Raw genomic sequence first — 16,509 nt, 5'->3', positions numbered from 1 at the left:
CATAAGTGGCAGGGTGGTGATGTTGTGGCTGCCCTGGAATTGAGGGAGAGGTACAGTGTATAGCTGAACCTCACTGAAGCCTGTCCCACCAGCCAGGAGGGCACGCTGCCCCGCGGTGGAGGGGGCAAGCGGCTGACCTGGGATGGTCGAGCAGTTTCTGGAGGCAGAATCAGAATTTGGGCACAGCCTGCCAGGTGAGGGCAGAGGCAAACAGGCCAGGGAGAGGGAAGAGCAAGCTCTTGTCCCTTCTCCACCTGTCTTCTCCCAGCATTGTCTGCAGAGGCATGGCCAACAGGCTGGGGAGGAGACGGGAGGTCAAGAAAGCTTCATTTTTAATGAAACCTTAGCAGATGGTTTTGTGTGGATGTGGGGGGGGGGCTGTGTGTATGCACATGTCTGTACATGTGTGGTACATATCTGGATGTGTGTGTGCGCACATGGGTGTGTCAGTGTGTATGTGTGTGTACGATTGTGTATATGTGTGTGCATGTGAGAGTGCTGTGTGTGCATATCAGTGTATGTGTGTGTGTGCATGCCCTTGTGTGTGTGTGTGTGTGTGCACGCCCTTTGTGGCTCAGCCCGAGGGACCGGGAGGACCTAGCTAGCTGGGTCACTCACAGAATCCTTTCTGGGCCAGAGACCAGGGCCCAGGTTGTGATGGGTGAGCCCTGGGGGCTCCTTGGCCCTGGTTCTGGTCCTGGCAGCGGCAGCAGACCTGATGGGGGGTTGACCCCACACACAGCCTCATAAGGGGGCAGGGTATCCATGGAGACGGTGCGGAGGCCACCCTGGCCCAGGATCCTCTGTGCCTGCTGGTGACGGCCACCGCCCATATCGATGATGCCATCCAGCACGGGGTAGGAGTCGGTCAGCGAGTAGGGTGGTGGTGCATCCGTGGGGATGTACAGCTGGGTGGCACCTGGCCCCATACACTCCTCATAACTACAAGAGAAGAGGTTCCCTCAGGGCCCTGCGGAACCTGGCCTTAGGGGCAGGTGCAGATGTCTTTCCCCAAGGGCCGGGAGCCCATCAGCAGGGACAGCTGCCCTGGTGTGGACCAAGCCAGGCCTCTGCCATGCCGGCTCTAATGAAACCCTCAACTCCCCCAGGAAAGGCACCCCAGAACCACTGAGGCCGGATTCTGGTCCTGAACTTGTGTGGATATGGGGGGGGCCTGTCACCGAACCCTGGGTCTCAGACTGCTCAGAACAACCGTGCCCTGCTGATGGAGCATCTTCCAGTGTGAGCAGTGCTAGTGGGAGCAACCTCGGGCTGCCTGACCCTCTTGGGTCTCAAGTCACCCCAAAGTGGCCCTTCCAGACCCGAAGCTGCAGGGCCACAAAAGCACCCACTGCCCCCCAGGGGGTAAAGGGTGATGGGGGTATATGGCTGTTTCTGGGGCCTGAGGGGTCTCCTGGTAGGGAGGTGATGGAGGACCTGACCTCTCTTCTTTTTTCAAATACTAACCTGTGGGTGATCTGCCCGAGGGGGGCAGGGAGAATCCAAAGCTCCCCCCCCCAGAGAAGAATCCCCCAATGGGACAGTCCCACCTCATGGCCACAGGTGCAGTTTAGACATAATGACCCCTGACCCAGTGGGTGTGATTTGGGCTTTGGGTGCATAGTAAGGGGCTGGGGCCTGGACCCTCTACTCTCGACCCCAGTCTGAAGGAGCTGAACCTTTCTCTTCCTTCTCTAGTGTCTTGTGGTGACATCTGTTGAGTCTATCTGCCCCACTGGGACCTGCTTGGTCAGTAGATGGCCACACCCACTGAGAAGATATTTTCTGCATTTACACCATTTGGGGGAAGTGTTGCTATTTCCCTTGGTGGCTGGGATTCACACCCAATGGCCCTCCCTCTCATGGCCTCCTCCTTCAAGTGGCCTGCTTACCCTGGGGGAGAATCTGGGTACAGGTCTCGAAGCACTGTGACATCCACGTCCCCATCAGAGCTGAGATCTAAGGGCGGGGACCAGTCTTCGACAGGGCTGCAGCTGTAGCGAATCCTGTGGCTCGAGCGGCTGTAGGTCCCATCAGACACTGCAGAGGACAGACAGTCAGCCTGGGCTTTAGGCCGGGGCCAGGGAGGTCCTTACGTGTCTACCTGAGGCCACTGAGACTCTGTTTTCTCCAGCTCACTGCCTGGTCCCTCACCAAGCACAGCTGCCTACCATCCTCTCAGAGATAGCCCCAGAATGTGAGCACTGATGCTGCACTGGGCTTGGGGTCTCAGAGAGAAAGTGGGGCTCCCAGGGTGGTAAGCAGCCTGGCCTGGGGACAGCTCCGTACTGAGCAGTGTGTCATGAGATTTGATAGATGCAGTACCAGTCCTGTGGCAGAGATGGGCCGACCCAGCCTGGAGGTTGGGGAGGGCTTCCTGGAGGAGGGGCTCCTAAAGCTGAGTCTTATCTAGGAATTAGCCAAGAAAAGGGGGACAAGCAAGGCAGAGGGAACAGACCAGCTTGAGCCAAGGAAGGAGATTAGAAAGAAGAGTGTGGTGTGAAACGGAAGCTTTGAACTATGGAGAAAGGCTGGGCATGAAACTGGAGAGTTAGGGAGTGAGGGCTACAGAGGTCTCTGGGGTCAGGCCTCCCTACTCCCTGCACACATCATTCACTGCAATTATCCAAGAGAAAAGGTGCTTCTGTGATTTCTAATGGCTCCATATACTGCATTCTCTTCTGTGCGTGCGTGCGTGTGTGTGTACACATCACATATATCAGCACATCAAAGGCTCTGAGAAGTCCTGCAGCTGAGAAACACATTTGACTGTGCTTATGCAACATCTGACGACAGAATCTTCTTTTCTTAGATCTAGTAACACTGCTTAGGAAGTGCTGATAGAGCACAATCTTCTCATTCTACCAGTGTGGTTCAGAGAGGCTCAGTGACTTGCCAGAGGCCACAAAGCAAATTATTGGTAGGGCCAGAGGGCAGCTGGATATCCTGTCTCCTCACTCTCAGCTCTCCATCGCCCCGTTTCTGACAGTTCTAGCAGGGGCTATGGGACAGTGGGAGCTGCAAAGACGACTGAGGCATGAAGTCCCCTGCCCACAGTGGGCTCTCAGATGGCTCCTCCCCTCAGAGAGCAGGACTCAACACCAGGGGTGGGGCTTATCTGTCCGGGGTGGGGCTCATGACCTTTCTTTTGGATCAGCAGCACTGCCCGTCCCCATTCTACAGGCAGACTAAAAAGCTGAGGTTCAGGGTCATGGAGCTGGAATTCCTGCGCAGTCTGTATAACCATAAAGACTGCTCTTTCTTCCCTAATTTCTTTTTCCCACTCATGATACCATGGTGAGTAGAAAAATCTGGACGTGAAACTCTATCTGCAGATGTAATCCCAAGGTTATCTACTGACATCGAGAAAGCTCTCAGAAGAGAATATTCCAAACACATTAACAGTGGCTCTGTCTTGACGACAAGATTGTGACCCTTATTTTCTTCTTTAGATTTTATGTATTTTAAAATTTTCCATGGTGAACACATATTACTTTTGTACTAGGGAAAAGGTACCCAATAACACATGCTATAAAAAGGAGCTGAAATGAGATTTGTTTCCCTTTAGGGCAGCAGCTGAAGGGTGAGAATTTCTGGAAGAATTTGAAGAAGAAACTCGGGAAAGAAGGAAGCATGAAACAAGGTGAAGACTGAAGTGGAGCCTAGGCCTTGGGGCTCCGGTGCCGGGGAGGGCCCCCTCCACCATGCAGGGGGTTGTGGCTGTCCAAACCTAGGAAGGCAGAGGCCGGTCCCTGGAACCAAGTGGGAGTGGCCCTGGTAGGTAGGCCTAAGAGCTGATAAGGCCAAGCCACACTGCGGTTCGTTCGCCTCTCTCCTTGGCTGCTTTTCTTGGGCATCCTGGGGGCTCAGTAACTTAGGGAGACTGGGACTGCTCTGAGGCGCTCACCTAGCTCAGACCCCAAATCCCAAAATGACCCAGCTCACTCCCAACAGAGCTCCTGAGGAACAGTTGGAAAGACTCCCCTGACCCCTCATTTGAACTCCCCAAATTACTTTCTTAGTAATTTCTCCTTCCCCATCTTCCATGTCAGCACAGATCCAGATGGTCCAGGCCTCCAGAAGCCCCCCCTAACCCCCTCATGGAAAGTGACACCCCTTATCCCTTTCTTTACCAAAAGTAAGAAACACCTTGGTTCATGATTTAGCCCAAACCCCAGTGCACATCCCTTGACAAGCCTGGGAGTGGGGAGCAGGAATTTACATCCATGGGCACCTCCTGTGTGCTATCCTCATGACCACACTCACCTTCACAACCGTGGGGGCACGGTGGCCATCTCCTGCTCTCAGACGTAGAAACTGAGAGGTGGGGCCACTTTCTCCAAACCCCAGCAAGTAAGAGGAGAGCAGATCTGTCTCCTAAAACGCAAGATCTTTCCATCTTATGGAAATAGGGTTTCATTCATTCATTCATTCATTCATTCATTCATTCATTCTCAGTCATTTATTGGCTCCTCTTTCTGTGCCTGGCCAGACTGCAGGAGGGTCCTGTGGATAGGCGGAGGAGGGCCAGCTTGGTCCTGAGGGCAGTGGGGAGCCACTGAGGGGTGTCGAGCGGAGGATGGAAGTGTCCACAGTTCAGGATCCCTGTGTACCCACCCATCATATAGATGACTCACCTGTGGTGCACAGTGAGTGGTTGAACAACTTCCCCGAGGTTGTACAGTGGGATGTAGAAGTTGAAGGCCATTTTGGAATCTGGGGTCTGAGGGGCCCATAAGCCCTCAAGGAGAGATACCTGGGGGGGGGGGCCTGGCCGAGGCTGATGGGTGGTGCTAGAAGCTGGCAGGTGGCTGAGATGGAGCGGGGAGGGCCCTCTCTAGAGGGCCCAGGGCCAAGGGTTGGGCTCTGAGGGACCTTGACATTCCTCTCCTCAGAGAATGGGAATCTACAAAGAAGTCTGAGAAGGAGCAGGCAGCGTGGCAGGAGTGAGACCAGGAGAGCCTCGATCACTAGCACCAGGGGGAGGGGGTGTCTGTAGGACAGAGGGGCCCCCAGTGCCAACAGGTGGAGGCTTGTGGGTGCTCTGCTATTTTGTTCTCCCCACAGCTGCGCACCACAGCAGGCTTCCTTCTCCTCCTTGGCATCTTTCCAAGGCTCCTGGCTGCCTCTGTGTTCCCTCCAGAAGGCCGGAGGAAGCTGTGGGGGGGCATCAGTGCCTCTGGGCTCCCCACTGGGGCCCCAGGGAGGTGCCAAGGCAAGAGCTGAGAAGAGAAGTGGGGCAGGGAGGCGGGAGCCCCCAAAATGGGTACCCATCGTGACAGGGACGCTGGGCTGCTGTCTGTCAGCACACGGCAGCAGAGGCCTGTCCCCAGACTTGGCCTGGCTCTAACCTGCCGTCAACCCACCTACTCCAGAGATCAGGGCCAGGGCCTTGCTTGTGTGGCACTGGCCCTGTGACCCCCAGGGCCATTTGCCTCCTCGAGGCCAAGGTTGACCTCTCAAACTTTAGCTTGGGATCTACCGTGGGCCCCTCCCCTATGCTCTAAGTACCAGGCCCAGGCCTGGTGCTTTCAGGCTGTTCAACAAGCTGCTTTGGTTGCCCAGTCTTTAAAATGGGCTAACACAGCTCTTGCCGTGAGGAGGAAATGAGGTCGTTCTTACCCTTGCCTGTGGAGCATGTTCTCTGGGCCAGATCCTGTGTGGGGCTATGGGCCCAGCTGGGTGAGAGCTACTCACAGGCCCTGCTCTCCCTGATGTAACACAGCCCTGCTTTCCCTGTCATTCCATGACAGGAGCATTGGGAGAAGTGTGGGTAAGTCAAGGAAGTGCAGGGAAGGCTGATTCAACCCTGCCTGGAAGGGATGAGGGGGCCAGAGCAGCTCCCAAAAGGAAATGACATTTGAATTGTGTCTGGAAGGACAAGCAGGCTTTTGTCAGTGGGGGAAGTACAGGGAATGGCATTCTCGGCCTAGGAAGGGCATGTGCAAAGGAGTGGAGTTGGGAAGGAGCACAAAAGAAGTGCTTGGGGACAAGCTGGAGGAAGGGACGGCAAGAGTGGGGCCATGGGAGGCTGGCAGGGTGGCCATCCTGGGCCTGACCAGCAGCATAGTGGGAGGCTGAGAGTGGGACCTGGGCTCCTTGCCAGGGGTGGGCATTCTCTGGGCAGGAGTCCTGCCCTCCCTGAGGGTCAGGCTGGTCTGGGCCATGCTCCTGGCTTGGCTTCTTGGAGAGTCCTTGGCTTCTGGGGACTCTAGAGGACACTGGGCTGGCTGAGCTTTCGACATCTGCTTTATTAATGCTGACTTTTCTGTTTAGTCTCCATTGTTGGGCAGTGAGGGTGAACCATTGACCTGCCGCATCTTTCTTCCATTGCGCCATCCCTGCCACGGTGATGTCTCTCCGTGTCTTGTCCGGAGGCCCAGCTTCCTGCTCTTTGACTTCTCCTGACCGCATTGCCGCAGGAGCAACATCTAGGTCTGAAGGGCCCCTAGGTCTTGAGTGTGTCTGCCAGACAGTGCCCTGAGCCCATGCAGGGCCCCTGCTGGCATTGCCCCCACACCAGCAACCTCCCTCAGGGGCGTGAGCACCGGCCCCTCCAAGGCAGTGCTGTGCAGTGATTATCCTGCAGGAATCCAGATCAGGCCACCTGGGCTCAAATCTGGGGTCCACCTGGCTGTGTGACCCTAGGTAGGTTACTTAGCCACCCTGCTTTGGTCTGAATGTTTCTTTCCACCCCCTCACCCATTTGTATATTGAAATCTGAACCTCCAAGGTGCTACTAATTGGGGGTGGGGCCTTTGGGAGGTGATTACATCATGAGGGTGGACCCCTTATAGTTGGGATCAGTGTCCTGAGACCACAGAGAGCTAGCTTGTCCCTTCTACCATGTGAGGACACAGGGAGAAGGCTCCCCTATGAGTCAGAGGCAGACCCTCACAAGATACCAAATCTGCAGGTGCTTTGATCTTGGGAGTCCCCAGCCTCCAGAGCTGAGGAATAAATTTCTCTTGTTTACAAGCCTTCCAGTTTATGGTATTTTTGTTACAATAGCCTGAATACCCCAACCTCAACTTCCTTATCTGTGAGTTGGGAAGGCAATAAACAGCAGCTGCCTCCAGGACTGCTGTGAGGATTAAATGAGATTCTGCGTGAGAAGGGCCAGACCTGCAGTGAGCGCCCACCTCCCTGTTCCTACCTGCTTTAGCACACCAACTGTGGGTATCCTTAATCCCTAAAAGGTGTCACCTTCCTCAATCAGTTAACTGTGTGGAAAGGGACAGGAAGTGGCCCAAAGCTTCCGGCTAATCAGGGCGTGTTGGGAGGGGGCTGTGGATTTCAGGCCTCCCAAGGTCCAGGCTGATGAGATCCCATCTAACCTGTTTTTAAATTTTTCCTTTCTTTCTTTCTCTCAAGCTCTGTCTGCCCTGTAGGAGGGAAGGCTCTTGGGCCCTGCTACGGCTCTGGAGCCTCCAGATTGCCTACTGTATATATAGTGTGATGGTGGCCTCTGGGGATATACCACCTCCAAAGTCCGGCAGAGGTCCCATCAGGCCTCAGGGCAGGCTTTTTCCTGCCATTGACAATGGTCTGAGAATTGAATGGATTGAGTTCCTTCCTGCGGCTTTTAGATAACTGGCCCCTTCCAAGTGTAAGGCAGAGTCAGGTGGCTGTAATCTGTAAAAAGTTCAGGCCTTCTGGCCAGATGGACACTTCTGGAACGGGTCAGCCAAAGAATTGCAACCAAATCTGTGTAAGGGTAATTCCCCTAATGGAGAAACTCTCAGACCAGTTCTGTTTGCATTTTGCCAGTTCTCTGGGGATAGATTCATTCACTCGTAATTCATGCCATCATTCATCCATCCACTTATTCATGTACCCATCCAACCCCCCCACTACCCATCCCTCTACCTTCCTATCTACCCATCTTCCGTCCATCCACACCTATCGCCTCTATCCATGCACTCGCACATCCCACCCAGTCCACACCTCTGTCCACCCCCCATCCAACCATCCATCCATCTCTTCATTCGTCCACCTTTCACCCTCCCATTTAGCCATCCATCCCCCATCCCACCCACGCATCCGTCTTTCCATCCAGCTTCTGGTCCATCCACTCACTCATCCCACCCAGTGCCCCCACCTATCCATGTCCTTACCCCCTACTGATCTTTCCTGTCATCCTGCTCCCCCATCCCTCTCTCCATCTGTCTCTCCATCCAGGCACCAGCTGGACCAGCTGTCAGTAAAGCCTGGACCAACAGTGGCCAAGGCTGAGGAGTAGCACCACATCCTCTCTTTGACCTTCAGCCTCACCCTTGGCAGACTACTGGACTTCTCAGGCCCCCAAGAACATTCTGGTGAGTGCCTCTGGTCTCTTCCTGACCACCTCCTGGATGCCCTGCCAACCACCCTGCCCGCCCCCACCATGACAGGGCTGCCCCCTCCCCCACGGGTTGTCACAGCTGGATGGGAGGCTGGGCCCGGGGTGGACGGCAGCTCACCGTAGCCTTGCTCATACTCTCGATGGCGGCGGCGGCGGTGGTGATGGTGGTGGTGATGGTGGCGGCGGTGGCGGTGGCGGTGACGCTGGAGCCGGGCCTGCCGGTCCCTGCGGATGCTGCCAACGATGATGGTAATGCAGGAGAGGATGATGACCACACCTATGACTGCACTTGCCACCAGCACAGGAGACACGAGCAGGTGGCTGTGCTCCGAACTTTCTGAGAACGTGGGGTAGAAATAGCTGGTACGGTTGTAGCGAGCTACTGGGAACAAAGAGAGAGGACACTGAACTAAGGCACAGAACCTGCCACAATTTCTCTTCCATACATGCTGCCCTGTGAGTTATTTGTCCCTAAATAAATGGAGGACCGTCTGGGGTCCGCCCCATGGACTGTGTCCTAGCTGTTCTCGTGCCAGGGAGGAAGGGAGCAGCGCTGTGTCCTGTGGCCTGCGGGAGCCTCTGCCAATGGCGGCTGACCTCCCCTCCTCTCCTTTCCAGCCTCTGTCCTGAGAGCGCAGCTAACTCACAGATAGCAAAAGAGAAGCTCAGAGAGGGCAATGAACTTGCCCAAGCCACACAGCAAATGAGTGGCAGAGCTGAGGCTGGAACCCAAGACTCAGTACTAGACAGGGACTCCATTCCACCAAGACATGAGGTTGGAAGGTCAGCATAACCTTACCAAGGTCTTGGCAAGGGGTGGGGAATGCACAGAAGGTCAAAGTATGAGGACCAACTCTGTTGGCCTCTAACGCTGGCCTCCTGCTCCGGGGTGAAACCTTACCCAGGGCACTCTAGGGAGATCAAGTGGTAACTGACCCAGATGTGTCAGGGGGTCAGATCAGATCAGATCAGAGGAGGCCTCCCAGAGTGGCTATACTAATATTAGAAAAAAATAGACTTTAATCTAAAACAAAAAATGCCATTAGAGATGAGAGGGACATTTTATGACAAAGGGTCAACCCATCAGAAAGCTATAGCAATTATAAACATATATGCACCTAAGAACACAGTCCTAAGATACATGGAACAAAGGCTGAAGGGAGAAACCCACGATGCAACAGTAACAGTTGGAGACTTCAGTACCCCACTTTCAACAAGGTACAGAATTTGGTTTTGTGTCTGCTCTTGACTGGTTGTGACAGCTTAAGGTTTTGATGAAGTTCCAGCTTCTTATTTTTATTCCCTTGGCTGTCAGCTAGCTACCCTAAGCTAAAGTTTTCCATTTTTCTTCAAGACCCAGAGATGAAAGGTGGCAAAATGAGGCTCCCCGCCTTGTCCGTGTCCCAGGCAAAAGAGATCTGCTTAAGTTGTCCAGTGTGACCTCAGTTTAGGAGGAATCAGTCTTTGGCTGTGGACATGGAACAAGCCTACCACTCTTCCCTCAAGCTGGGCCAGTGGCAGAAGCTACTGACAGTGGTTCTGTTTCCTGTTTGGTCCAGGAGGCAGCCTCAGCATCTTTTTCAACACAGCACTCCACACAGTGATTATACCTGGGCATGAAATGGAGCTTTTGGCCCCACTCATCTAGTGTGACCTCAGTGCCCCATGCTACCACTCCTGAGCTGGGTGGGGGCTAGGGCTTTGGCTTGGACTAGAGCTAAGCCAGTGGCCACCTGCTACCATATTCTCTCCATTAAAGTACAGGCCAGCCAGCTGTCCAACCAATGTCACCCTCTTCCTCCTCACCATGTGGCCTCTCACATCCAAAGCCAAGAGCAGGACTTAGGAGTGTCCACAGTATCAGCTCTCCTTGGAGAAGCTAGAAGTGTATGGGGTTCACACACTGTCCTGTTCAGTGTGTCCTGTTCAGTGTGTGCATGACTTGGGACACACTGGTCACCCATGACTCAAGGCAGACATGGCACCAGAGAGCTGGCCCATCAAGGCTGCAGGTGCCCAGCGTGAACCCCTAGTGTTGGATGTGTGCACACGTGCCTGTCCTCCTCAGCATGCAGCAAGGTGCTGGCCCCTCAGGGTCACCTTGAGGATGCTCCTCTCTCCACGGCCTTGGCATCAGATGAGAGCCTCAACACCGCCCCCCCCCGGCAGTGCCTGTCTCATTACCAGTTGGGCACAGAGATGGCATCACCCGTGCCTGCAGATGGAGCCAGTTGGCACAGGTGCCTGCCTGCATGGCCAGTTGAGAAATTAATCTTCCAGTCACCGCGACCAGCAGAGGTAGGTGCTGCTTTAAATTATGAGGGAAAGTCTCCCAATTTCTAAACACAGCATCCATTTTATCAACAAGATATATATGACCTCTCTGACAGCCCCTGTGCCCCACCCCTCTGCCTCTCTGCCCACCGCACACCAGCTGCACAAGGACAGAGGATAAAGCAAGCTTTGCCTCTATCTTGAACTTTCTTCCCAAGCTCCTTCTACAAGTGCCCATGATCAAAAGGAAATTGTACCTCAAAATACCATCTCTTCCCTGAGAGGCTGCCTCCCCCCACCCCGCTCGACATACCAGCAGGAGTAGGTACTGTCTCTGGAACATTTACTGTGTGTCCCCCACCATGCTCGGTAGGTCTCACACACTAGATTACCTCAATTCTCATGATGGACTGTGATGGGATCCCCAATTTAATAGGTGCGGAAACTGAGCCCCAGGCAAGTTAAGTAACTTGCCCAAAGTCACATAGCCCACAGAGGGACCTGGGGCAGTGGGCAGCCTAGGCTCTGAGAGCTCGTTTCTTTTCTTTTCTTTCTTTCTTTTTTTTTTTTTGATCTTGATAAATGAAAATGCTCCTATCCCTAAAATGATGCTTTGCTGCTTCTGGATCACTTTATTATAGTCAAAGCAGGCTATGACCTATGGCTTATCCAGCGTGAAGGCATATCAACAGCTGAACATTGCTGATAAGACACCGGGATTCCAGAGAAGGGAGCCAGTGCGTGTTGGGAAGAGACAGATCACAGCAAGCAGGTATTCAGGAAGAGGAGCAAACAATCGAGGGCTGGGGGAGGGGCCCTCTATTCTGTATATCTTCTATCTCTGCATCTGTTCCAGAGGTGTGCTTGGGACTGCGATGAGGGGCCCTGGGGCAATTTCCCCACCAAGGAACAATGTGAATGATATGGTAGCTCTCACTGAGGATCTATCAGGACTGGTCAGGCTCTACACCCTTTATAAGCACCATTATCTCATTTACCATCACAGCAACCTGAGAGGTAGGTGTTGTCTTTTCCCCCAGTTTATAGATGGGGAAGCTGAGGCACAGATCTAGTCAAAGTGGAGCCAGAACTTAGATTCAGCCTGTTCTATGCAATCCTCAAGCCTCCACTCATACTCGCTCTGGTTCCTGGTAGGCCGAGGGCCCCTGGAGGGCAGGACGTGAGTCCTATCTGTCTTGTCACCAGGTTTCTCCAGTGCTTTGGGCAAGGCCAGCACAGAAAGGGAGCCCAGGAGCCATTTGAATGGCATGGAGGGAAGTCAGAGTTGGCTTGCTCTGTGTGCTTGAGTGTGTGGGGGTGGACCACATGAGCTGCTCTCAGTCATTCTCACTCACCCACTGGCCCTTCCTTCTTCCCATCACTCACCCAATTGTCCAGCCCAGACACGGGATCTACAGCTGTTTACAAGCACTGGAAGATTGTTGGAATGGAGGAGGTGCTATCATATAGGGGAGTAAATCAGGGCTTAACTGAGGAGTCTGGGTCTGGGGTGGGCTCCAGATCAATGGTAAGTCAGTCTGGCAAATTCCACCATAGAAGAACTGTGGGGCCCCCAAGGAGGGCTCGGTGCATTTGAGGAATCATGAGAGAGGTAGAGGCTGAGGTTAGAGGGGCTGACATTGGCCAGACCATGAGGGATCTTGAATGTCGAATCAAGAGTTATCCTTTATCCCAAGGGCAAAGAAGAGACATGGATGAAGGAGCGTGTTCAGAGTGTTTTAGGAGAGCCCTCTGGCTGCAGAAGGAGGGCAGGGTGGGAAGTGGGAGACCAGTGAGGAGGCTGCAGTCAGGGTCCATGTGAGCACAGAGCTGGGGTGGAGGAGGCTGAGGCCCGCGGCCCCATACTGTGCAGAGCTGAGCATGGAGCAGGGCTCAGTTGATCTCACTTGATGGGCATAAGGCCACTGCAGAGAGTTCCTTTGCCTCTCCGAGTTGATGTGCCCAGAGCAGGCCTCAGAGACAGGCCTGATTCTTCCCCCTCTCTGCAGATGGGGTCCCAAAGCCCTCTCTGGGGCTGGGGTGGTGCCTGGGTCCAATGGCCACTGCTGTGCCAGGCAGAAGCCTCTGCCTCCAGACTTCTGGTCCAGGGCTGGGACTGGGAACCACAACTGAGTCAGAAGGTTCTACATGACCCAGGCCTGGATGTGGAGCTGAGTCTAGGGCTTGCTTCTCCTCTGTGCAGATGCCTTTGTTCCCCTCATTTATAGAGGAGGACACTGGGTCTTGGTGAGCTGAAGATTTGCCCTAGTTTTATGGAAGATCTGGGATTTGAACCCAGGCATGTCTAATAATTCATCAAACAGTGGCACAGAGCAGGGGAAGAGAGCAGGACGTGGTAGGGGTAGAGGTGGAAGAACTGGATTCTGTTCCTGGTTCTATCACTCACTTGCTGTGTGACCTTTGGCATGACTCTGCCCTCTCTGGACTTGCTTGCCAGCTGTCCAAAGAGACACTTATTCTCAAACGGTCCTCCCTCCAGGGCGGGTGAATGGGTCTGAGAGGGGTGGGGAGGGTGGTGGCAGCCAGGTGAGCACAGAGGGTATGAGGAGGGGCAGGAAGATCCAGTCCTGTGTCAGGGGAATGGGGTCAGGGCTGGCTTCAGTCTGGGGAACATGCAGGGTAGGGAAAATGAGGCTGATGATCATTATCACGTCCTTGCTGAGTGTAGTGTACAGGCAGCTCTACAGTCCCTCTGTCTGGGGACTGTACAGGGAGGTGGTCTTTGCAGACTGAAGCCACCTAAGGAGCAGTGATAAAGAAAGGGCACTGAGACACTGGAGGTGCTAAGCTAACATCTTTGGACCTAGAGTCCTGCCCGCCCCCTCTGAGAGGCTGGCTAGAAGACAAAGGGGGGGCCACAGACTCAAATCTGACTGATGACTCCTGTCACAGAAAAGTCTGAAGACATTTGTCACAGGTCCACTTCCCTGGCAAGTCTGGCCTTGGCAGTGTACTTCTTCCTATACTGCTAACACCACCAGGGTGAGGCCGTGCGGTCACTGCACAGAATATGGAGAAGAGGATTCAGGCACTATCTTCTCTCTGCTTGCCTTTGGCTGGTCCCAGCCTCCCAGCAGGGATGTGGAGAGGGGCTGGGGCAGGAGACACGGCAAGGGAGGCCCACTTGCTTAGGCATTTCTGGGTCTCCTTCTCTGCTTTTTAGGGTGGCCTCTCAGCCCACTTCCTGATCCCTATCCTCTGGTTGCCAGGCAACTGTGATGGAGAGATGTCAGAGTGCCGGGGGCTGGTCAGGGACATCCATGCAGGGGTGCTGGGTCTTGGGGGACAAACCAGCAGGACAACATCAGAGGAGGGAGGAAGGTGCACAGAGGGGTGAGGTGCCAACAGAGCTCAGGAAAGGAGGAGGTGCTCCTGGGGCGAGGCTGTAGGATGTCATCTTGATGGCAGCTGAATGTTGGGATTATGGGGGTGAGGAAAAGGCTACTTGGTGTACAGGATTCTTCTTATAATGAGGATACATCTCTATAAGAAGTCAGCTAATGTCATGTCAGGGTCCTGAAACCTTTTATTTGGCCATTTGTGGCATTACAAGTGGGGCAGAATATAGTAGATAGAAAGATTGGAATATAAAGTCATCTACCATCAATCCTCTATAAATTCACTCAGCCAACCAATCATCCATCCTCCTATGTATTTACCTACCTAGGCATCCACTCACCATTCACTTGATCATTCATCCATCCATATATCCATCCATCCATCCATCCATCCATCCATCCATCCATTCATCCATCCATCCACTCACCAATACTAAGTGCGTAGTCCATGCCTGGACATGTTCTAGACAGTGGAGACATGATATGAGTCAGATGAAAATGAACCTCTCAAACTGTGGAAGGCAAGAGGTCCCACACAGGTGCCCCAGTGCTGAGGGGGAAAGGCTGGTACAGGATGGAGCTCACTGCTCTCCCTCCACACGGAAGAGCCCTGCTTCCATCTGATTTCCATATCAGGGGTAATAGGAGAGTGCTCCACTGCCTAGAAGATTTTCAACCACTGCATTAAAAAATAACTGGAAAATATAAGTGACTACCCACAGGCCTTTCATGGTTCCATAAATATAAGATGAAAGTGATTTATTCCACTATTAAGAGACCATGTAAGATATTATTAAGATGCCACTTAAATAAACTCACCAAAATTAACTCACATGTACTTCTACATATCTAAATTCTGCAAGTTTACTGTCTTGTCATCATTCACTAAGGTTTTATCTCTGGTTTGATGGATTATTTAATGGCTGGCAAACTCACTGTAACAGCATCACAAACCACTTTTCCCTATTTCTGCAGAGGAAATGGTGAACTGGCCTATGTTACAGAACCAAAGCCATGACAGAATTAGGCTTTCCACTTGAACCCACACCAAACTCTCATTTTCTTGCTAGAATCATCACTGGCCCTGATCTCCTCATTTTCCTTCCTCTTTTGTCCACACCTAGAGTTGGCTCTTAGGCTATTTCCCACAAAGAACACAGGGTTATATAACACCAGGTGAGTCACTGTCATACTCGATGAGTAGGAAATCGTGGAACTGTGTTGAGAAGCAGATGCTGGGGGGCTGGCTTGGCCCACTCATCAGCTTGCATTACAAGACTCAAAATCATAGCTTGGAAAAACGACCATTTACTACAACATGGACTTTCCAGGAAGTTCAATGAATAATTGATAGATAAAATGTTAAATTTATGAATGCTGCAAATTATCCTTGGCTTTCCCACCATAGCTGGGCCAGGCTAGGGCTGTGTACTTGGGCCACAGTATCATCTTCCTCAAGTTTTGCTTTGGCCTTTTGCTTTTGTGGGTTCTGATCCTGGAAAACGTTACAGGTGATGGGACTTTGTCCCCTGCTCCACAGAGGTTCCCTCACCTCCCAGAATTTACAAGGGCACCTGGGAAACCAGCACGAGGGCAGCAGCATGTGGAAAATAATATCCCAGGGGCGCCTGGGTGGCTGAATCAGTTAAGCATCTGACTCTTGATTTTGGCTCAGGTCATAATGTCGTGGTTTGTGAGATCGAGCCCCACGTCAGGCTCTGCACTCACAGTGCTGAGCCTGCTTGGGATTCTCTCTCTCTCTCTCTCTCTCTCTCTCACAAAAAAAAAAAAAAAACACCTTTAAATGAAAAAAAAATAGTATCCCATATGTAGAGAGGGCTTATTCTAGGAATGCAAGAATGGTTTAAGACCAGGAAATCTATTAATATGTCACTTCAGTAAGCAGGATGAGAAAAACTAATAGACTAGGCAAAGCCAGAGACCTCTTGGCCATGATAAATCCAGTGATCTTAATTGCATGTCAACATCACATTGAACCACAGAGCTTTGGAAGAGTTTCTCAGCAGGTGGTTCATGGAACATGAACTCCTAAGAACATTATGGGATGTTTGCCCCCCAAGATTGCTTTGCAGCCCTGAGCCGTCTTAGGAGCCAAACCAGCCCCAGTATCAGGCCCTTTATTCACCAGTATTCTGTATCCTGATGTGAGTGGCCTATGGTCCTTTGGGAGAAGGGATGACTCCTCAGCCACCTTCCTTGGGGGGAAGCCTAGAGCTCCCCTGTCAGCGCATCTTGTCCTAGGCTCTAGCTAAGTAAGACACATAGTCCTGGGTTCAAATCCTGGCCCTGCTTCTTGCAGGCAGTACCCTCTGAGCAGTTCACCCCTTGGAACCTCTATTACTTCAAGACTCAAGATTTTAAACCTTAAAATCTTAAGAATATCCCCTAGACATAGATCTAAATATGAAAGGCAAAACAGTAAAGCTTCAAGAGGAAAACACTGCAGTATATCTTCATGACCTTGTGTTTCTTAAATAGATACACAGATACTAACCATAAAAAAAAGTGGGT

The 16,509-nt window shown here is 52.6% G+C and overlaps 1 protein-coding gene across 1 annotated transcript; it reads right to left on the bottom strand.

Annotated features, from left to right (window-relative positions):
• Positions 1-614: 614 nt before the first annotated feature.
• Positions 615-14,427, bottom strand: BEAN1 (brain expressed associated with NEDD4 1). The gene is made up of 4 exons (XM_047077402.1): positions 14,406-14,427; positions 8,463-8,726; positions 1,893-2,040; positions 615-942 (listed from the first exon to the last, which is right to left on the bottom strand). The coding sequence occupies exons 1-4, from the start codon at positions 14,425-14,427 to the stop codon at positions 615-617; spliced, it is 762 nt and encodes a 253-aa protein (XP_046933358.1).
• Positions 14,428-16,509: the final 2,082 nt, after the last annotated feature.

This window comes from Lynx rufus, unplaced genomic scaffold (genome assembly GCF_022079265.1).
Source record: "Lynx rufus isolate CCGP_SWC_20201006 ecotype Redwood Valley unplaced genomic scaffold, mLynRuf1.p SCAF_16, whole genome shotgun sequence".
NCBI lineage: Eukaryota > Metazoa > Chordata > Mammalia > Carnivora > Felidae > Lynx > Lynx rufus.
This window is presented reverse-complemented; position numbering and strand designations above follow the sequence as displayed.

What these genes read in the sequence shown, in the direction of transcription:
- BEAN1 (XM_047077402.1), bottom strand. Translation starts at nt 14,427, where the DNA reads ATGGACTACGCACTTAGTATTG. An exon ending in AGAGTATGAGCAAGGCTACG is followed by an intron (nt 2,041 to 8,462) that starts GTGAGCTGCCGT and finishes TGTCCTCTGCAG; the next exon opens with TGTCTGATGGGACCTACAGC. An exon ending in TACCCAGATTCTCCCCCAGG is followed by an intron (nt 943 to 1,892) that starts GTAAGCAGGCCA and finishes CTTCTCTTGTAG; the next exon opens with TTATGAGGAGTGTATGGGGC.